This window comes from Pinus tabuliformis, chromosome 6, assembly GCF_031772625.1.
Source record: "Pinus tabuliformis cultivar Carrire ecotype Pingquan chromosome 6, CPIR1, whole genome shotgun sequence".
NCBI lineage: Eukaryota > Viridiplantae > Streptophyta > Pinopsida > Pinales > Pinaceae > Pinus > Pinus tabuliformis.
Genome location: NC_142292.1, coordinates 502,193,726 through 502,217,286, shown reverse-complemented (window position 1 = coordinate 502,217,286; position 23,561 = coordinate 502,193,726). Strand labels below are relative to the sequence as shown.

Sequence of the window (23,561 nt, the reverse complement as noted above, 5' to 3'; positions counted from 1 at the left end):
TATAAATATAAATATTTAGAAAAAATAATACAAGAAATATTAAAATAAACATTTTATTATAAATTCATTTTAACTTAAAATCTTTTAAAATTTATGAAATCTGAATATTAATATATTTTTTAATAAATTTAAAGTTAATATAAATACATACTAATATTAATATATAAAGTTAAATTAAAATAATTACAACAAATTAAAAAACTAAAACAACCCTAACAAATTAAAAATATCACAAAATATGAATGCAAATATATGCATATTAAAACCTCTTCCTTTTCAGTCCATACCTCAACAAAGAAAACCTCGACAACAAATTTATGTGAAAATATGAAAACAAAAATTATTAATTAAAACTAGACGATCAATGTACAAGCTAGCCTCTATGAAATGAAGGCATGTTTATATTTTCAAGATCGGTGAAGCAAATAAACTATGTTGTTATACAATGGTGTAATATAGATGAAGCCTTCGCAGTCATTGATCTTCCCAGGTATATGATGCCCGATCAACAACCAGATAATCCCCTCGAATATCTTTTGCAATGCGAATTTTTTCATCTAAATATAGTGATTCAAACCTGTAGAAAATGTAATGGATGTCATCAAAAGTAGAGATTAAACCCAAGAGAAAGTGAAACTGTAAGATCTATAATTTGAAATTCATTTGCGTTCTTTTTTGATATCAGCTTTATTAGTACTATAAGAATTATCTCTGCATGCTGCTATCTTGTGATTTCAATCATGAAGTATGATTCCGAGAAAATCAATTATGCAAGCAGTAAATGAAGTATGTATAGATATATTAAATAAAGTCACTAAAGTTGTAATCCCGAGTGCCCTCCTTATCAAGTTGATATTTATGCAATCTGCAAAGCAGTAGCTATTCAGAATGATCATACAAAAATTTGATTGCAAAATGAAATCTGAACAAGTAAAGGTAATAGCGATGCTATTAACAAAATGAAGAGGCTATGCCCAGGGAATGTGATACTTGTCATCAAAGGGAAAACTAATAACTATATAAAAACTTTGGAATTAGCAGAAACCTTTCACCATTGGATGGACTAGAAGTACTTTTTCAGGAAGTGGCAGTTCATACAGTTTGAGATTGCGAACATTTACAACATCATAGACATTAAGACGGATAAGGGGAAAAGAAAGCAAGTTTAAAGAAAAAGGTCGGATGAAGAGAAATAGGGATTAATCAAAGAGAAAGGTCGGGAGAATGGTTGGCCAAACTGAACAAAGAACTTCAATTAAAGGCAGCAGATAAAAATGAGAATTGGCAAGCAGGTACAGTGTGGATACTAGTACAGAATGAAGGTAGTAAAACTGAAGCTGGAACTGATACTGGAGTGGATACAAGAAAAACACTCTTCAAAAGAGTATCCACGTGGGTAGTCAAACAACCCAGCAATAACTATGAATACGAATACTATGGTCTCGTATTCAAATATTACCATCACAAAATCAGTACGACAAGCAATAACTTTGTAGTCCTCAAGCACAGAGTTGATAAGCTGTGCCCATGATTCTGAAGGTTAGGTCTTGGAATGTGCGTCCAGGGGATGGAAGACGATCTCTTATCAATAGAACCTTCATACGGCGCTCAGACCAGACTGCCTTTCTAAAATAAATGAAAAGCACTAGCTTTTGGCTTTGATATTTAATGAACAGCTGCTGGAAAAGTCATGTTAGACATACCACCCATGACGACAGGAAAACAGGGCCAATGTATGGAGTGGCTCCTTGGTTGGTATCCTTCATCATAGATAGTGGAAAAGGTCCACTTGGCAAATGTTGTTAGACGACAGTATGGCTTCCTGGTACAGTGTTGGTCTTTTGGTCTGAGTATGCACCAAATAGTCCTATTGGATGAATTCAACTATGGAAATCAATGTCTCAGTACCTCCCAACTATCAGATGGATTCTTGCAGACAATTTAATATGGTCGTGTGGGATAGCAAAATAATTGAGGAAGCCAGTGCCCTCAGTCCAAATTTTTGCCACATTAAAAATCGATCTTGAAAATTTTAAATATAAACCTAAAATAAAAAAAACGTTGAGATTTACAAGGGTCAGTAAAAGAATCAATGGAACCAAGTCTTACCCAAATTCTGAAATAGCTTCCTCACAAGTGTGCTAGATAGAGATAGGGCTAGTGAACTAGAGAGAGAGTGCAAAAGCCAAGTACAAGTGCTGAAAACAGAAATACACAAGTGCACCCAAAAAGAAATGTCAATCACATGAGAAAAACACCAAAATTAAGTGCCCTTAGGCTTATAACACCTTGGCATTTAAGATCACAATATGTGATGATACAAATGAGAGCTTGGGCTGTATATTTAACCTAGACATCCCTTAAAGTGGGGGAGGAGTCCCTTCAAGAGGAGGTTAGGGGCCCACAAAAAGAGGGCACACACCCCAAGAGGGTTACTCAGCCAACATGTGAAGTTTCACTATGAAAGTGTTAACCGTAAACCTATTACACAATAAATAAAATAAAATATAACCTTAAGCATAATTAAAAGAACATATCGACACATATAAATGGATTGTGGCCACATGTAAAAACTACACCAATCATTGGAGAATTTTTGAGGTCTAAAATGGGCCTCAAAACAAAAATGTACAACCAAAATCAACTCTATAAGAACTAATAGGATTCAAGATGATGATGTCAACCATGGGGGATGATTCACCATTTTTGGAGTAAAAAAGTAAAAAGATTAAAATATAAAAAATAAAAACATGATTGCAATCACATTTTTTCATGTATTTCTCATTTTTCATGTAGCAAGGGTCATTGAAAGTATGCAACACGGGTACTCCTCGGATGAAGAATTAAATTCCGCATCTAACGAGTTCTCCTGCTCGAAATTTGATTAAAACCGCAGAGTGATAAGTTGGAAAATTTGTTTTTTCTTTTCTCCCTCTAAAATTTGATGATGTAATCTATTCTTATTTTATTATTTCCACTATTATTTTCTAATATTCCTTAGGAGGCCCATTTTAGACCTCAAAATTTCTCTAATGAACTCCAACAACCCCCCTTGAGCTGCACAAGGGGCCACAGAGAGAAATTGCTACTATACAAGATTAAAAAATTTACTTTCCCCATTAATGTCGAGCAGAGAGCTAGATGAGACCCTTTGAACTCCACATTGCTCCATTAAGCCAACGAGATCATTAAAGGCTAAAACTGACCTCTAGAGAGATTTAGGTGAGAAATTATGTAGTTTGGAAAGGACATCAAAACACTAAGTAATGGCCCATGGTGGTGAAGGTACCTTTTGATAGTGCTCAATAGATCAGCAAGAAACCCAATTGCATCAGATTTGTCCTAAAAAGAGTTAACAATTTGAGTAACAAGGACCGAAGGTGGATGAGATTCTTCATGATAGCACACAAATGGATTGAAAAAAACCTTTATTGAATTAACAAAACTGGAGATAACACCCTCTGGTATAGGCCTTAACCTATTTTAAGAGTAACTAGTGCAAGCCTAAGTAACCAGATTCGCTCCCCCCCTCCCCCCCCCCACGTGTCATGAATTGAGCGAATCAGACATGATTCTCAAGGGACACGTGTCTAGAAATCAGGGTTCATTTCCCACGAGAATCTGATTCGCTCCCGCATTGAATCCCAATTTTCGAACACATGTCCAGCAAAAAGGGACCCGCACGCTTGATAAAACCTGATTTGGGCCATTTTCCGCACTTGCATTTATGGTTTTGGAGCTGTGGGATTGTGGGAGAGCCCAACAAAAGAGATAGACATGTTTTGGATGTGATTCAAGCAACGGGTATGCGAATTTCTCTTCCAATGTTTTTCTAGTTTTGCTACAGCAGTGTGCATGTCATTTTGTTTACATCTTTTATATATTTTTACAATAGTCATGGCTCAATCAAGGGCAGCAGCGAAGGGGCAATAAAAGGGACATGGCACTTTGAGCATTTATTGTTGATGATGTCTTCATGATCGACCTTACAACTCACATGTGTGGGCTAATTAGGGCATATTATCATAACGCTAGTGGGTTGGCTTGTAACCCAGTACATCTTAGTGTCAAACTTGTTTTAGAGGCTTTTGTAGGCTAATTGTTAGTCCTAATCCTCATATAAATAGAGGATAGGCTCATTGTATTGGATCATCATCACTTGTGAATATTTCGGCCCTCTTGGAGAATTTTGGCCTTCTTGTTTTCTTGTGGAGATGTGACTCTATGGTGTACTTTTCTAATTGCAGTTCTTTGTTTGGTCTTCGACATGTTACTTTGGAGCAATAAAGGCTTGTACATGCATTCTATCTTGTAAGTGTGCCTTGGATTTGATAAATTTTATTATTGTGTCTAATGTATGGAATGGTTAATTATCTAGGGTTTCTATTGTGCTAGTTATTGTTGAAAATCATTGAATGGAATCTAGATGATAGCATTGTATGCATTACTCACTAGTAGAATGTGAATGGCAATCCCATTGGTGAATCTTTAAACTAGCTCTCCCAATTGATTTTGCTCCCTCACAAAAGTAATAGCTAGGGTTTTGAGACCTAGGGTTTCATCATTCCCTTACTCCTTGCCAAGATTTAGCATATTTTACAATCCCATAGACTCCATCATCCCAAGGACTAGGCATTGGCCTTGTCACTTTGTTGATCACCTTCAAAAAAATCACCTCAAATCTGATGTTCTTTCTCTAACTGATTTTCGGCCCCTCAAGGATCGCTAGCTAGGGATAGGGCACAAATTCAACTAGGGTTAAATTCTTTGGCTTGTGGAAGAATTCAACATTAGAAGTAGTGTTGGTTGCCTAAAAATCAACCCCTTTTAGTGGCTAATTCATCCATTTCAAGGCTAAATTATTTTTCCCTAGGTAGACCTTTCCCTAAAAAAGCCCTAGTTTTCCCTAGGCTTCAACTTGGGGATTGTTGAAGGCTTCCTATTCCATTAGTTACTAGCATTCATTGTGTGGAAGTCTTTTCTTGGCCTTGCGATCTTAGGTTAATCCATCAGGCTTGCTATTCATCAAGCCCTAAACCATTTGTGCCTTATATAGGCTGCATTAGAGGATGTGAATGTTAGTTTTTTTATGGATAGGGTAGCAGCGGACAAGTGTTCTAGTCTCTAAGGTATCAGAGAGGCTAAGGAACACTAGATCTCCAAAACCCGGTAAAGGTTTCGAGAGAAAACACTTAGAAACCTCTCAATTAAATTAATTGATCAATAATTAAAAAGTTCCTAAGTCTAACTTAAGAAAATCAATTAATTAGTGGGTATTAATTGAAAAAATCGATTTTGCTCTAGAGACTTCCAAAAAAGTTATTTGAAGGAGTCTAAGATGTCTGAGCCATCGATCATGATTAAATCTTGGCCATTGATGCTCCAGCAAGAGATTATAAGAGCAGGTCGAAGGGATTGAAGAGAAGACACCATTTACAGTTAGTGTGCAAGGAAGTTCAAATTCCCCAGTTCATGGTATTCAGTGAGGGTACAGTTCGAGCCAGGGAAGAGCATCAAAGAGAGGGAGCAACAGAGATTTGGGAGCAGAGATCTAGAGGTGAGTTTCCTCAGTCTTCCAGTGTTTAGGAAGCAAGAAAAGAGGAGGTTGAATTATTTGCAAAGGAGGTTGATTAGTGCAATGCGAGTTAGCTAGAAAACCCAATGCAAGTTGTCGAAAGATGTTTGTTTTAATTGTTGAAGGTGGAATTAGTATCCCCGAGGCAGAGCAATTAATTTCCAAAGGCAAAGGGAGGTAGTATGGCTCACCTAGAAGGGTTCCAGGGGTTGTGCAAAATTATTCAGAGCCACTAGTGTGTATTTTGTGCATAGGTCTGAATTGCCTAGAGGAGGTGCAAGTGGCTGGAGAGAGGCCAATGTGATTGTAGAGGGAGACAAAGTGTCTCCAACATATTTTGCTAGTATAATGCCAGAGGTTTGCTAGTTGAGCAACTAGTTGTAATAATTCTCTCAAATTATTGCATAATAATAAAACCCTCATCTAATGCATTGGTTTTCTCTTTGGGGTATTTCCAGGGACAATTGTCCAAATATAATGATGTCATAATCTTTATGTGTGTGTATATTTTCTCATTTCTCATTTCTATCTTCCACAACATATTTTTATTTGTCAAGATTGCAATAGTGATTTAATTGTTATTTTCCGTAAATTAAATTACAGAAAAGAAATAATCTCTAGTAGATAGAAGATTAAATTCCAGTTTATTGCAATCGTGGAAATTTCATAGTGAATTGCCTTATCTTGCTTGTTGAGCCTTGTCCTTAAGAAAAATTTGTCCTCTACAAGCCTATCTTGGCATCTTATCCCTTGTATTAGCATATCTCTCATAGGTGACATGCTAAAGGGAAGCCTCCCTAGTGATGAAAGTCCACAAAAGAGTATGAGGTAGTGGTTCTGGCAATAGTGGGATACGCCTCATTGTTGTCCCTTGGTCTAGTTTTTTCCTTGTGAGTTTTCCCTTCATAAGGCTTGCTAGATTCTGAGGCAACGAGATGCACAAACAACTCTGACTTCCCAAAATGAAAGCTTCATTTTCTTGGAGTGAAGCATGCAACAAGCCATTTGCATGATAGCCCTATCATTATTTTTTCTACTCCATTTGGATGTGGACTATAAGGAACAATTCTCTACCAAGAGATGTCTTGAGATATGAGAAATGACTGGAAGGAAATGTTAATATATTCACCTCCACCATCAGTCTTCAAACATTTGATCTTCTTGTTTCTTTGATTTTCCATAAGAGATTTGAATTCCCAAAACTTTCCAAACACCTCACCGTTAGATTTATTGGCATATACCCAGAGAAAGTAGGAAAAATCATTGATTAATATGAGAAAGTACTTATCTTCCCCAATAGAAGATGTAGCCATAGGCCCACGAATATCACCATGAATTAGTGTAAGAGGCTCAAAAATCCCAATGGGTTAGTTCAAGTGGTTGAGTATTGTGAATTACAAGTAAGAGGTCACAGGAATAAGTCCCAAGGCTAGCTACCTTCGTGAATATTATGAGCCTCACTTTATGTCCCACTAGGTTAGGTTGTCCAAATTACAATTGATCAGTTTTCCCTGGGTATTGTTGCCTCAAAATCTAGCAAGCCTTCTGAGAGGCCTCACAATGCAAAAGCCAGACCATGTTGCAATAATGAGGGAGATTTCCACTGTCATTTGAGCAATCTTCCTCCTGTTCTTTAGTGGAATTGCACCATGTTACCTGCCAAAAAGGGTAACCCTATAGGAGAAAACTTTTCCCCTATTCTCAACAACCCGTCGTCCAGCCACATTGCCAACAACCCCTGACACCCACCACTTGCTGATGATATATCATTATATCTCCACCACTTGCACCAGTGATATGCTTCTCATTCACCCGACATGAGCACATGGATGAAAGTGGGCTTTCGATTATTCATTTTGTAATCGGGTGCTTATGCTTGATTGTACTTGAGCATTTGATGTGGATTATGGGGTGACATGGAAGAAGGAGAAGTTTTGACTGTGGTCTTGTTCTCTCACCTAAAATGGGGGGTTAATCTTCGATTCTAGTCTAGTGGGACCTCCCCTAATGGCCCAATGGGTATAGGAGGGACACTACTTGGGAAGTCCTGATTGAGATAGCGTAGTTCCATCTATATTTATGCCATACTTACCACTTACCATCACACATTACAAACCTTTAGCTGACATCCATTCTTTGGGTTCAACAGACCAGTGGTTGTTTGGGATTTGGCACCCATACATCCTCATACTTGCGTAGGGCCCAAAACTTTGCCTTGGGAGGTTGATGTAGATAAAAGAAAAAGAAAGAGCATATCATGGCCACAAAACAAAATCAGAATAAAGAATATCAAAATGCAAAAGATGGCTAGGGCATACAAATTAGCACGTGGGCAAAAGCCTAGCATGTGCTCTACCTCACTCAAGATGGCCATCACTCGCTTCCTGAGCACATGTTGTTGCATTACATAATAAAAACGAACCCTTGCATGTCCCAACCCCAATGAGCAATGAAATGACTCATCCTTAAGGGGTAATAAAACTATAATATCATTCAAAGCAAGCTCTAACCCTTGACCTTGAGTAGTGATACAAAGAAAAAATAAGGCAAAGGTAATAGGGGCACAATAAGAGTGAAAAAACAAAGGTCAAGTTGGTAACTCATGCATCCACGATTGCTCCCTCCTCACATCTATACACAATATGTGGGTCCCCATCATGCTAGTCCCTTTAACCATGGAACTTGACCATGAAGTCTTCTCCCCTCCGTACCATTATTATTATTCACCAACACCTATCAACAAAGGGTGGACTGAGGAAATGTCACTTCCCCTTGGGGGCTAGAAACACCTAATAGGGTTTCCCTTTAGCCACTCCTACCTAGGGAAGAAACACCATTATGAGCTCAAGACCCTGATTTTGGAAGGGAATCCTTCTTTGAAGTGTTGAATAGCCCATTACATCAAGCTTAGTTCACTTAGATGTAATAATGATTATTGTCCCTGATGATTGGAAGTCTACTGCCGGTTATGTCTTCACTCTTGGTTCAGGACCTATTACATGGGCTTGCAAGAAACAGGGTGCCATTTCTCTTTCATTAGCAGAAGCAGAGTATCGTGGTGCTGTAGAAGCTAGTAAGGAAGCCTTGTGGCTTCGTCAGATCCTGTCAGAATTTGGCTTTCAGCGGCAGCATCCGACTACACTTTGGTGTGATAATCAAAGTGCCATTCAGCTATGCAAAGATCCAGTTCAACATCAGCGCAGCAAACACATTGAACTGCACATGCACTTCATCAGAAAGCTCATTCACGACCATGTTCTTGAAGTGCAATATTGTTCAACAGATGATCAAGTTGCAGACATCTTCACAAAGGCTCTCACAGAGGCGAAGTTCACTAAACTTCGATTTATGGTTGGAGTTCAGGAAGTTGTCACTAAGGGGGGATAGGCTCTAGTGCCTCCTTCCTTCTCCTATTGTGTCATATTTGTAAATCCTTCAATCCTATCCCAAGTTGTTCTTAAGGGGGGATGTTAGGATATTCCGACACATAGGAAATAGTTAAGTACAACTTGGTCTAGTATAGAGTTAGGTAAAGTGTGTTTCTTTACCGTTGTACATTTTGTAACTTACAATCCGACGGTCACAATATGTAGTGATCCGACGGTTCATTCTCTCCTCGGTATTACCGACACTTGATTCGTGGCTTGACACCCGATTGGTCCATGAATTCTATTTAAAGCGCATGGAGAGTCATTTGTAGGTAATCCGTGCATGAGAGAAGCTTATGTAAATTTTCATTCTTTGATTAATAAATTGCCTGAAGTGGCCGCGTTGGCTCAGGCCGTGGACTGTTTCCCTCTTTGAGGGTTTTAACCACGTCAAAAATACTGGTGTATTGATCTGTGATCTGGTTGTGAGCAGTGTCCTTTTGGTGTTCTTTCTGAGGAACTTACCCTGTAAATTCCTACAATGACGGGTTGCTTTCACTAGACATTATGTTGTGATTGTCATGTGGTTCAGTAGCCCATGTCCTCGGCACCTTACCCATAGGCACTTAGACCACCAGAGAAGTATATTGGCACTCACAGCTGGAGTGTTGAGAGCCTTGGGCCTCCAAGTGGCAGTAGCATATCTCACATGACCCTAGGCATCTCCTACACCCAGGACAATCTGCCAATTTGCACAACATTTGATGATTCTTCAGGATGATACACCTAGACCCAACATGCCCCTAGGCCAGCCTTACCACCATATGAGGGATGGCAACTGATACAGGGCCTAGATAAGGATGGTCTCACCTTCAAAGACTTGGGTGGGCTAGTAGCACTTGGAAATCCCTCAATGCTGGAGCAGAGATGGACATCATGAGCAGTTGGAGACCCATGGAGACCTCTCTATGGTGCCCCAATTGGATTTTGGGACCAAAGAGAGATATTGAGGTTGATTTGAGGGAAAACCCTCAAATCATGATTTTAGGATGCTACTACATTACATTTATTAGTTTTTGTAGCATTAGAGGTGTTTTAGTCTTGAAACTTTGTGAAAGGCTAAAACACAAGAGCTCTCCATAACCCATAAATCTTTTTTGGAAATTCCACTTAGAAGTGTCTCAATTAGATTATTAGCCTATTTTTAGATATTTCCTAAGTCTAAACTTAGGAAAAGGGGTTAATTAATCAAAATTAATTGAGATAAGGTGTGAATCATCTAGAGACTAACACAGATCGACAGAGAAATAATCTTAGCCATCGATTAAGACTTAATCTTGGTCGTTGGAGTCCCAACAAAAGATTATAAGAAGAAATTGATGGGTAGATGGAGAATATACACACAAGAGATAGATTTCCTTTGAGAGTTCGATTTTCCAAAGAGCAGCAACAGTGGTCAGAAGAGTTCGATTTTCCAGAGAGCAGCGACAGTTGCCGGAAGAGTTCGAGCCAAAGAAGGAAGTAGAGACAAAGAGGGGCAGGGACAGTGAGCCCGAAGGAAGATTTTTCTAGATCCGGAGTGTCAGCAACAGAAGGGTAGTATTTCCCAAAGAGGCTGCATAGAAGCAACGCAGATAGCTTCAGAGGGAGATCGATTTTGCTAAAGGGAAGAGAAATTCATTTGTTGCTGGTATGGAAATTCTCCAGGAGGCCAAGCAAATTTCTTCCAGAGGCAGAGTCAGCTAGGATGTCATTTTTCTTACAGTTCTAGGCTTAGCGAGTTGGGGTCTGCGCAAGCACTGTGCAGAGGCTCACCCAGAGGCAGAACGACTGACCTGTTTGGTCAGTTGTTAGAGCAAGATCAGGCATGGTGTGGAGGTATTTTCCTCACAGATATTTCGACCAGTTTATTTTGTTGATTGGATCGCCAGTTGAGCATCCATAGATTGTACTCATAATTTCACTACTGCTTAATAATAAAAACCCTCAGCTGCTGCAACGGTTTTCTCAAGTTGGTTTTTTCCGGTGACATTTGTCTAAACATAATTGTGTCACTTTTATGTGTGTGTGCTGGCATATTTCTCAATTTCCAATTTATCTTCCACAATTTAATTTGGTGAAAATTGCAGTAGAGAATTATTCATTATTTGTTTGAGCAAATAAATTGTTAATTAACTAACAATTAGAAGAAATAATCCTAGATGTTGCAATAGGATTTCAGTGGTGAAATTTTCACATAGTATCAGAGCATGATTGGTCAGAAGAGAAAGCACAGAATCAAAGATAGAAGAATTCGTTGTTCAAAGGGAGCAACAGGACGATTTTTTTTAGGGCTACGCAGAGCCTAAGCCAGGCAGTTCGAAGTGCTGGGCAGATTGATTTTTCAGTGCAAGTTGGCAGAAAATTTCAGCTTGCCAGATCTAGTGATTCCAACAAGTAGAGCAAGCAACAGTCCAGTATTTTCGTTGGGTAGATTCCTTGTTTGGGCGTAGAAGGGTTTTGCAGGAGTTGCTAGAGCAGAACCAGTGCAGGGTGGAAGAGAAAAGTGCACACACAGAGGGAGGAATTCCCAGATTTTCCTAAAGGGTTTCTAGTTCCAATTTTCTAGAGGAGATCCATAATTTTCCAATTGCAAAAGGCAATGCGAATTTGCTAGAAGCAACCAGTTTGAGTTGTTGGGGTTAGAGTTCGTGTGCCAGTTTTCTGGAGAAGGACATTTAGAAAGGCTGAGTGAATAGTCCCAGAAAGAAACTAAAGGAAGGGCGAGGTAGACAGAGCAGTTCTACGCATTCCAAGAGAGAGTGTGAGTTTTAGAACAAGTAGTTGAGCAGGAAAACAAGAGGAGATTCTAATTTATTTTTTCCAGTTTTTGAGTTTCGCAGATTTTGCAGCTTTGCAAAGATGGCCATATGAGATTTCCAACGGAGGTCGTGCGAGTTAGCTAGAATGAAGATCTAGGCAACAAATCGACTTCCAGTTACCAGAGATAGGTTTCGGAGGAAGTATGAGTTATCCAATGCCAATTGCAAAGTGAAGGGTCCCAACCAGGGACGAGGCTTGAAGGGAGATACATTAGGGGAATTTTGAGGTCTAAAATGGGCCTCCTACGAAAAATGTACAACCAAAATAAACTTTATAAGAACCAATAGGATTCAATATGATGATGTTAACCATGGGGGATGATTCACTATTTTTGGAGTAAAAAAGTAAAAAGATTAAAAAATAATAAAATAATAAAACTACTTTTTCAACTCGTATTTTCAACTTATCTCCCTAAGAGTTTACTCAAATTTCGAGTGGGAGTACTCGTTGGATGCAAAATTTAATTCATCATCCAAGAAGTACCCATGTTGCATACTTTCAATGGACCCTGCTACACGAAAAATGAGAAATAGTTTTTGCATGTATTTCTTATTTTTCACGTAGCAAGGTCCATCGAAAGTATGCGACATGGGTACTCCTTGGATGAGGAATGAAATTTTGCATCCAATGAGTGTTTCCGCTTGAAATTTGAGTAAACCCATAGGGAGATAAGTTGAAAATACGAGTTGTAAAATAGTTTTTTCCTTTTTCCCTCTAAAATTTGATGATGTAATGTAGTCTTATTTTATTATTTCCACTATTATTTTATAATTTCCTTAGGAGATCCATTTTAGACCTCAAAATTCCCCTAATGGTTGGGCACTAGATCTAGGAGGAGGAGTATGAGACTCCGGTGTGCCAGATGGGCATGGTCCAGCGCAATTGCAACAAGGAGATAAGTTAGATCAGTTCCAGATTGTTGCAATGGGACCATCACCTTTGCTATAGGGGCCCACAGTATTCAGCAGTAGGATGGATCAGTGTGAGTTGATGCAGTCAGATTCCAGAGTGACAGTTGCAGAGTAGTGGCAATCAAGTGCCGAGGAACGCAATGCAGTGTTGACGACAAAGAAGGTGGCTCACTGCAGAGTCAACAGTAGCGTAGATTCCTTAGTAGATAGAGTAAGGGCTAGTAGCAGTCAAGACTCAAGAGGTAGATGCATCATAGACACAGTTGATTCAGTATTTTGGATGCTTCTCAGTTACAGTAGTTTCAGTTGAAACTACAATAGATGAGAGGGAGTTGCAATGCAGATGCAGAGTTGGCAATAGTATGGCAGTGTTAGTAGCAGCACAGATGCACCATCAAAGTTGCGCAGTGGTTGGTGGGAAGTAACCAGACATCAGCAACGTGACAGATGTTGAGAAATTTAGGGCAGCGGGATTAAGTGATTTCTCTTCTATTAGTAGCTACTTGTGATTTCTTTTTACTTCTTAGATTAGGATCTTCTTTTACTTAGATTATTAGTGTTCTTCTTCATCAAACAATTACCAATGCATAAATCATAAAGAGACAAGAGACACAGAATGTAGGCTATCATCCACAGCCAAAACCTCTCACTCTTGAGAGGAAAACCCGAACAAATTCTTCTTTGTATAGATTCCAATTGACAAATACCAAGACCAAGACCCTTGACTTATTTTCCACTCCAAGACCAAGGCATAAGTTCCTTTGATGATATTCAACCTTGTACTCCTTTTGTCTGGGCTCCTCTTCCACTTTGACTTCCTTCTGCTTCAAACCTTCAGCCTCCTAGAATTAGGTCTGCAATCCCAATTTAGAAATCCTAACTTGTGCATAAGACATTTTCTTATGCCTTGATTTACTTTGCTTGTGATGGAGTCTTCTTCTAGCTTGACTCGGCCTTCCTTAAGACTTGAACTTATCTCAATCTGGGTACCTTGGATCTCAGCTTCACTGTAGCAGATGATCTCATCTTTCTTTGCACGTGTGACAATAAGATCACCCTAAAACAGACCCAAAAACTAAAGCTTAGAACTTCGCTCTACTTCCTTCTCCCTTCGCTGATGTTTAGGCTTCCTTCTTGATCACTTTCGCATTACTGGCAAACTTCAGACCTTGACCAAATTACTTCTCTGAAATTATGCTCTAAAATGGAATCTAAACTACTCTATTTATAGTTGTTTGTCATCATAATAAGAAAACATGACTGCAAGTTGGGTTGACGTGTCATTTGGAGAGGTATTATTATCTTTCTTGAAGTTGACTTGAAGGGAGATGCCTTGTGCTTGTCTTGGAGGGCTTTCATACTTATCTAATGACTCATACAAAATGTAACATGCCCAAGAAGGGTCCTTCATACATGACATAGACTCAAATTGACTTTTATGACTAGATGACAAATCCTAAAGGCTCACAATGGGAGCCATCACTAAAATAAAATTCCTTGCTCATGAAACCCATGAGACAAGCATTACAATAATTTTATTTTTCTTCTTTTCATCAATTACATAAAATTACAATTACACATGTCATTATGAAGACTGAACCTAGTTACACTTTTCAACACTCCCTCTTAACTATGGAGGTATTCATAATGGTACTTGGTCATTTTCAATCTGAAAAATTTGTCATAAGAAGAGTCAGGTTGGTAACCCATCTGTTTATCATCATATCAACCAAAATTGTCACATAGCAAAGCCTTCACTAACAACTCTATCTCTCCACGATACCTGAGCACAATGTTGGCGAGACCAATGATCTATAGACACCCTCATCATTGTCTCTCTCCAAACATACCCCACCCAGGTTCTCAGGGTGTGTTCCACCAGGACTATTCTTATCTTGGATTCCCGTCCTCAAAGAATATTGGTCCTCTACGGCTACTCTTATCTTAGATTCCTTAACTCATCCTGAAAGAGTATAGGATGCTAGATTTTTACCCAATCCTCCTTTCTGTCTTCCCAAGTGAAGACAAGAATGATGTGTCTATCTCTCCCTCTTAATTAGGGAGGACAGATCTATTCCAATAAAGGAATGTACTCATTCCTATGAAAGGAATGTACCTAAGCTCCCTCTTGGCTTACGAATTTCCAAGTTTCTTCCAAGTAAGAAACTTGTTTCTAGGCTCCCTCTTAATTAGGTACCTACAACAACTCCTCAGGTGGAGACGATGGGACAACTAGCTGCTTGAAGAACTCCACTTCACGATGTCATGAACTTCTTTTCGTTATCTAGGAGTTTTCATGTTTGAGACTTCTACATAGGGCACCGACCATCCATCACTTTTATCCATGAGTCAACCATGTCATCATTGGAAAGTGATCCATCAGTCCATATTTGGCCTTCCTTCATGCCATGCTGCTTTCTTCATGCCATGTTTACTTAAGGATCTTTCATCCTACTACATGTGCATCGGTGGTGGAAGACATCCATAGATCTTCCCTTGGCAGCCCTGCATAAACCCATCCATATATTTGTTCAAAAATAAAGGAATGAACATTAAAATCAACATTACCTTTGTGATGGTATTTCATCATGACATCTTCTAGTTTGCATCAACATCCTGCATACATATCGACACATCTCCCAAAGATATATATTTTCAAGGGTCTCTTTCTTTTTTAGACTCCATCAAAGTCTTCATATCTTCCATGGAGATATCCTAGTCAAATCTTCTTGGTCTTTCGGATGTTGATTTCCTTTACCATGGTTGCATATTCCACGATCTCTTCCTTCCTTTCTTCACACATTTCATTCCCAGGAGCTTCCAATCAGAGTTCCTCAATTGTAGTCAACCACCTCATACTTCATATGAGGACATATTATGTTGATTTCATCTAGTGAATGTGTGACCCATGCATTACTGCATCCCTTTGAGGGAGGAGATCCTTTCTTTGATCATGCTCTTAAGATAGAGCATTGGTTCATGATATCTACAACCATATGACATGACTTTCACAATATCAAATGTAAGCATACATACCTCATTTTTCCTTTGGGTCATCTAGAATTCCTGCAGCAGCTTCCTTGATTGAAAGAGCTTCAATCCCTTGATCTACTTCACTTTTATGTCATCATACCATCATCCCATGAATTCCACAAGTTTGAAATTCTTGATGAAATACTTGCTTCCCCTCATGATTGATGAACCTTTTGAATGAAGATTCCATCAGAGAATCTTGAGGATCTAAAGTATCCCATCAACAAATGTTTCCTTTTGACATATGTATGATGAACCTTGAACTAGATAACTGTTGGGCGTCAAATATGCCCACTTTTCCACCATATAATACCACTATTCATAACCTATATTCCTATACTTCTAACTCATTTCATACATAATGTCTCAATTTGCCGCCGATACACATCTTACACTTTATGGTTGATTATCATTAGTTTCTTGACTTTTCAATGATTAGAGATGACTTTGCCATGATTTTCTAATGATGGTTTTGCCAAGTTTATTTACTACAGGGATCCATTGTCGAAATTCTTCATAAGCCAATTAAGCTAGTTGCTACAGGTTAAGTACTGAATGGCTAAATTCCTATAGATTAAAATCTCAATTTGTGATCAAATGAAGAAGAATCTCAGGATTCCGAGACATGGGTTTTGTTCAAAGTACCCTCATTCAGGTAACCCAGAAACTGTTTGCCAAAATTCATCATCACGAAGTTATGGTCAAGGGAATATTACAGTACAAAATTAAGTACTGGAATTCTGGGTTTTACATAATTCGAGTTAAGTACTGGAATTCTGGGTTTGATGATTTAGACTATTTCATACCAGCCACATGGAGGATTTGGTTTGAAGACTTATTTTGTTTATATGTGGAGCTGCAATTATAAAGCCCGGATCTCAATCAAGCTATGAATGGGTCATGAGATTCCCCAAGACAAATTTGTCGCAACCAAATTCCAGAAAAATCATTTGAGATATATTTCTTTAATATTGTTGGCATATAGCTAAGATCAGATCCTTGAGTTCAGGATCTCAAATTGTAATATATAATATATATTGCAATCACTGAGTATTGGAGAGAGTTACGTAGGGGAAGAGGAGCACAACTACAAAATTTAGTGGCTGTTGTATATTATACTCTGTTTTGGCTGAATAAATAAAGGATAATGAAGTTGTTGTAAGCTTTGGTGTCCATTTCATGAGTTTGAGCTTAGATTTGCAACACATGGATAGGAAGGGCCCCCTGAACCCATCATGTTTGCAGAGTTAATATAGTTATGTAAGTGTGCATTTTATTTCCTTTCTTGCATTTATAAATACAAATGGTTTGAAGTAAATTCAATTTGTTTTGTCAATTTATTTTTACATTCTGCAATTTATTTTTGCATTCACTTATTCATTGTAGATTTTGTATTTGCTTTCTAATTTATGGTGTGACCCTGGGGATAGTTTTGTGAAGGAAGATTGAGCAAAGTAGTTTATTTTTGTTAATTGAATTCTCACTTGCTTTCATTAGTGACTTTAAGAATCTCTGCACTTAATTTCATACTTAAGTTTCTTTTAATGTTTTTCGTAGATCTGAGTTAAACATAACATGTGTATTGTTGCTGAGTCTTTGCAAGCCGTGGATCATTGTTATGAACATACTATGTACATGATTAACTCTGTGATTACACTTTCAAAATCATGAATGTTGGAAAAGGGGAAGTTTAGATTTGAAACGAATTTTTGAAGAGACAAATGTTCATGTATTAATTTGAATTTCTTGTTTTGAATGGAAGGGTTCATTGCTTATGAATTTGTATATCAATGGCATGAGACTCTTGTAGCTTATGCTTTGTTTGAATATACAGAACCGATTAGAGACAAAGTGTTATTCTTTAGTATAGGCTGTGTGTTAACATTTAGAGAATTGCATGTTATTTGCAGTATAGTTATTCGATTTCCTGTGTGAAGATTTGCTTGAATCATAGTGCAACAATCATTTGATAGATAGTTGTTATTTGCTTGATTTCGTAGAAAGATTTAATTAGATTTATTCATGTTCATCATTAGATAAATCAAACTGGAAACAGAGGATCTGTACCTAATTTTGTACTAAGCAGTAAACTGATTTAGGAACAGAAATTATGTACTCCATTCAGTACCACATTCCAGAATTTCTAAGATGCTAGTTTAGGCTAGATGCTCTGATCCTGCATTACCTGTGCTTGTGTCTCAAAGCTTACGAACCTTGGATTGATAATTAAATGTTGGAATTAGAATACATATAATTTTTCCAACAATGACCTTGCCACTTATGTTCTCAATGAGATTCCCAAGAGCTTATCCTTGATTTCATCTTTCATGCTTCTCTATGATGATGTCCCGAGTTCTTGCTTTCAATGTTTCTATGATGCCTTGATGCATCCCATTTAGTGAATCATGATAGCCATATCTTACAACAGAAGACTTAGGAACTTGAAAAGAACTTATGTGAGGAAGACTATCTCAATAGTGGAGATCTCTTACTTCCTCTTTCTTGGACTTCTTCTTTTCAACTTCCTCCACTTCTTCGGTGATATGAGCTTCTTCTCTATCTCTCTTGTTATCGCCCTTCTTTAACTTGGGACAATCTTTCCTGTACTTCCCATATCATTTACATCCATGGCATTGAATCTTAGCTATGTTCTTCTTTCCTTTCTGAGGACCAAATTTTCCAAATTTCCCTTTCCTTCCAGCAAATGTTTGAATCTTCTCATTTGATTCTTCAACACTTTTTTCCCTCTACCTGTCTTCTTTTATCTTGCAGAGAGACCACAAGTTGTTGAATGGGATAGATTTCTTGTCCTCATAGGTATTTGATACGAGGTTACGTTGTTCATCAATTAGTGCATTTATGTTATAGATTTAACCTAGAAATATATGATAATATAAATAAACCCAAGAATAACAAGATCTGAATATAGATAGAAATGATTCTTTATTGATATCAAACTCTTAAGGTAGGGCAACACCATACATTCACTCCTTAAGAAAGGAGAACACTCCACAGGCCATATCCCTGTTCATACAATATTCCTTCAATGTAAAGTCTCTAGCCTCTATATAGGCCTCATACATACAATACCATGGTTCCCTCAATACCATCTATCTAATACCATGGGCCCATTACATTATTACTAACTACTTGTGGTCCTTTACATGATACGGGTTAACCACCTTATTTATTACTATGGCCCATCCCATTATTACATTATTCCCTTGGGTACCTCGCTTTGTACCCCATATTATCCCCCCTAGGTATATAACATTCCACCCCCCTCAGCATGTTTCGTCCCCGAAACATGGAAAGAACACAAATAATAAGATCTACTCAAAAAAGTAGTCCACTGGTACCATGCACGTGCATCTAGCCATCCAAGAGAAAGGTGAACCCTCGATCTCGCTGGTGCCTCGCTCGCTTGAGATGGAAGTTGACCATGGCAGCTCTTCTGTGTTGATGTGTAGTAGGTGGATCTTCGCTCCTCTCTATCTGTCATGTGGGGGTTGTTGTCCTTGTGGCTAATTGGTTGCCATCTTGTTGGTTGTTGTCTTGCGGGGTGATGTGGGTGATGATATGTTGAAGTTTTAACCCACAGTGTCTTTTTTTTTAATTCACCCCTTACTGGAGCCTGACTGTTATCTGGTGCATGTTGTGGTGCCTGCTGTGGTGTCTTATCTTCCAATATTACTTCAACCACTGAGCCCTCATCTGATGTATCAGCACCTGTAACCTTTTCTGCTTCAGCCTCTGTTTGTGTTTGATTGTCGATCATCAAAGGCTCATCATCTGATATGTCAGTCCTTGGAACATCTTCTACTTCAGCCTCCTTGGACTCTATCTGTTTATTAATGGAAATATCCTGTAATGTAATTTTCTTCTTTTTATACCAGAGTTTCAGGAATTTCTTCTGCACATTAATATTGATAGTACCCACTGATTCCATCCAAGGGTATCCCAAAACAACATCCATGTTATCCATATCTGAAGTATAAAAATCACCATGCAACACATACTTATCCATAGAAAGCTTCAAATCCTTATAAAATTGAACATCCTCATCATCAACCTGTGTGTTTTCAATGTGTTTGGCTGGAACTTGCAATTTTTTTGCCAAATTAACATTGATAAAATTATGCTTGCAACTAGGATTTATAGACACAACGATCTTCTCCTTTTGAATCAATCCATGAACCTGTAATAAGGAGATACTAGCAGAAAATAACCCTTTAGGTTTCTTGGTTTCCTTCTTTCCTGTACCAATAAAATCTTTGCTAGGTTGTTTGGTTTCCTCCTTTCTAGTATGAAACCATTTGTCCAAAAGTAGTTCTTCAATTTCGTCAACACGACATAACTTCAGAATCTCACTGTCAAGTGATTTCCACCATATAGCAGCCTCATCTTTCAAATAATACCCTGTTTTGTCCTTCCAACACCCTGGGAAGTCAAACTTAAGATGTGCTATAAAATTTTCAATAGAAGACCCATTATTTTTTCTTGTAAAAAACTTACTGTTATAAGCCATGAGGAGGGTTTTTGAAAACAAATCGCTTGGCGAAAATTCGAAATGGCCACAATTCCGTCAATATTGCTTAGAATCCCTAATATGACCTGTTTTCGGAAATGGAACAACCATTCTGCATCTGTCCATGTGATAGAAATCTCGACACAGACACTGGAATTGCCGATCCACGCTTCAACTGTTCCGCCGTCACAAAAAATTGCTGATTTTAAATCAGCGATATCTCTCTCATCCGGACTCCAATTCCACTGATTTTTTCTTTTTAAATCGGGTATCTTTTCACAAAGAATCCAAATCTGCAATTAGATTCTACAGATCTTGCACTAGGACGTCCATATCTGCGCCGCAAACTCGCTGCCCCGAAAAATTGTCTGCAACACCATTGATTTTTAGATCAGCGATATATCTTTCATCCGGACTCCGATTCAGCCGATTTTTTTTTGAAATCGGGTATTTTTTCACAAAGAATCCAGATCTGCAATTAGATTTTGCCCAAACGTACAGATCTGACCTGCAAACTCGCCACCCCAGAAAGTTCCAGCAAAAAATTAAAAAAAAAAAAATCTCCACTTTTGCCCAAGAAAGTGCTCTGATACCACTTGTTATAGATCTAACCCAGAAATATATGATAATATAAATAAACCAAAGAATAACAAGGTCTGAATGTAGATAGAAATGATTCTTTATTGATATCAAACCCTTAAGGTAGGGCAACACCATACATTTACTTTTTAAGGAAGGAGAACACTCCACAAACCATATGCCTGTTCATACAATATTCCTTCACATCTCTCAATGTGGAGTCTCTAGCCTCTATATAGGCCTCATACATACAATACCATGGATCATTACCATGGTTCCCTCAATACCATCTATCTAATACCATGGGCCCATTACATTATTACTCACTACTTGTGGTCCCTTACATAATACGGGTTAACCACCTTATTTATTACTATGGCCCATCCCATTATTACATTATTCCCTTGGGTACCTCCCTTTGTACCCCATATTATCCCCCCTAGGTATATAACATTTACCATCTATCTAATACCATGGGCCCATTACATTATTACTAACTACTTGTGGTCTCTTACATGATACGGGTTAACCACCTCATTTATTACTATGGCCCATCCCATTATTAATTATTCCCTTGGGTACCTCCCTTTATACCCCGTATTATCCTCCCTAGGTATATAACAATTTAGAACAATGGAGATCATTTCTTTATCCGAGATCTTGAAGTTGAGATCTTATTTGAGATGCTTTTGAGAGACACCAGGATATCCATTCATCCTTTGATATCTTCAATTTGTGTAGATCAAATCTAAGTGATATGATCTCTCTTATGGAACTTTCAAAGAATAGTTCTACCAGTTTATCATATATCTCTTTAGATGTCTCCAACTCTACTATATAGAGAATGAGGGGATCTTTGACAGATTCCATAAGAATCTCTTGAGCCCTTAGATCCCTTTCCATGTATTTAGATAGTGCTTGTCTTTTGGATGGTTTGAAGACCTTTCCATTGACATGATCAATAACTTCATTTTCTTCAAGGACTATATCTATCCTCCTTTTCCATGCAAGGAAGTTCGATGATCCAACCAACCTCTCCTTGCAAAATGAAGTCATTTTTTGCGAGATTGGATTATGAAAGAAACGATACTTACTTGTCAAGTGAAGATAAAATATTCAACTTGATCCCTTTGATGATGGTTGATGAAGATGTCTTAATGCTTCTTGGATGATCTTCTTCAATGGTAAGGACCTTGATTTGAATATCTCTTCAACTTGGCCTTCTTTTCTTGATGATGATTCCAAGACTTCCTTGTAGACTTCTTCAATCTAGGGTTATAATGCTTCCTTTGAAGATCTTGTCTTAAAGATGATCTTTTCTTTGATGCCTTCCTCGAGATTTGATCCTTGAGTGTCCCTTGATAATATGCCCTTCCTTGACTTAGTCACCTTAGCTCTGATACCATGTTGAGAAATCTAGGGCAATGGGATTAAGTGATTTCTCTTCTATTAGTAGATGCTTCTGAGTGCTTTTTACTTCTTAGATTATGACACTTTTTTACTTAGATTATTAGTGTTCTTCTTCATCAAATAGTTATCAATGCATAAATCATAAAGATACAAGGGACACATAATGTAGGCTACCAGCCACGGCCAAAACCTCTCACTCTTGAGAGGAAAACCCAAACAAATTCTTATTCTTATAGAGATTCCAATTGACAAATACCAAGACCAAAACCCTTGACTTATTTGCCACTCCAAGACCAAGACACAAGTTCCTTTGATGATAGTCAACCTTGTATTCCTTCCTTTGTCTCGGCTCCTCTTCCACTTTGACCTCCTTCTGCTTCAAACCTTCAACCTCCTAGAATTAGGTCTGCAATCCTAATTCAAAAATCCTAACTTGTACATAAGACCTTTTCTTATGCCTTGATTTACTTTGCTTGTGATGGAGTCTCCTTCTAGCTTGACTCGGCCTTCCTTAAGACTTGAACTTATCTCAATCTGGTTACCTTGGATCTCGGCCTTACTGCAGCAGATGATCTCCTCTTTCTTTGCATGTGTGACAACAAGACCACCCTAAAACAGACCCAAAAACTGAAGCTTAGAACTTCGCTCTACTTCCTTCTCCCTTCGCTGATGTTTAGGCTTCCTTCTTGATCACCTTTGCATTACTTGCAAACTTCAGACCTTGACCGAATTACTTCTCTGAAATTTTGCTCTGAAATGGAATCCGAACTGCCCTATTTATAGTTGTTTGCCATCATAATAAGCTGACATGACTACAAGTTGGGTCGACGTGTCATTTAGAGAGGTATTATTATCTTTCTTGAAGCCAACTTGAAGGGAGATGCCTTGTGCTTGTCTTGGAGGGCTTTTATACTTATATAATGACTCATACAAAATGTAACATGCACAAGAAGGGTCCTTCATACATGACATAGACTCAAATTGACTTTTATGACTAAATGACAAATCCTTAAGGCTCACAATGGGAGCCATCACTAAAATAAAATTCCTTGCTCATGAAACCCATGAGACAATAATTTTATTTTTCTTGTTTTCATCAATTACACAAAATTACAATTACATATGTCATTATGAAGACAGAACCTAGTCACACTTTTTAACAACAGAGGGTGATACAAAGACAGGGTGTTGTAGCAATAGTGCAGCACTAGAACACCTTCCTCGCTAAGAGGGAGTGTTAGTTTTTGTAGCATCGGAGGTGTTCTAGTCTCAAAAATTTGTGGAGAGGCTAAAAC

The 23,561-nt window shown here is 38.1% G+C and overlaps 1 protein-coding gene across 1 annotated transcript in view; it reads right to left on the bottom strand.

Moving 5' to 3' along the window:
• Positions 1-234: 234 nt before the first annotated feature.
• Positions 235-23,561, bottom strand: part of LOC149259516 (Plastid-lipid associated protein PAP / fibrillin family protein) — a 328,145-nt gene continuing 304,818 nt past the window's right edge. The window contains exon 3 of the mRNA XM_089376013.1: positions 235-577. Coding sequence (XP_089232139.1) covers positions 475-577 — 103 coding nt within the window. The 3' untranslated portion in view covers positions 235-474. The remainder of the gene's footprint in view (positions 578-23,561) is intronic.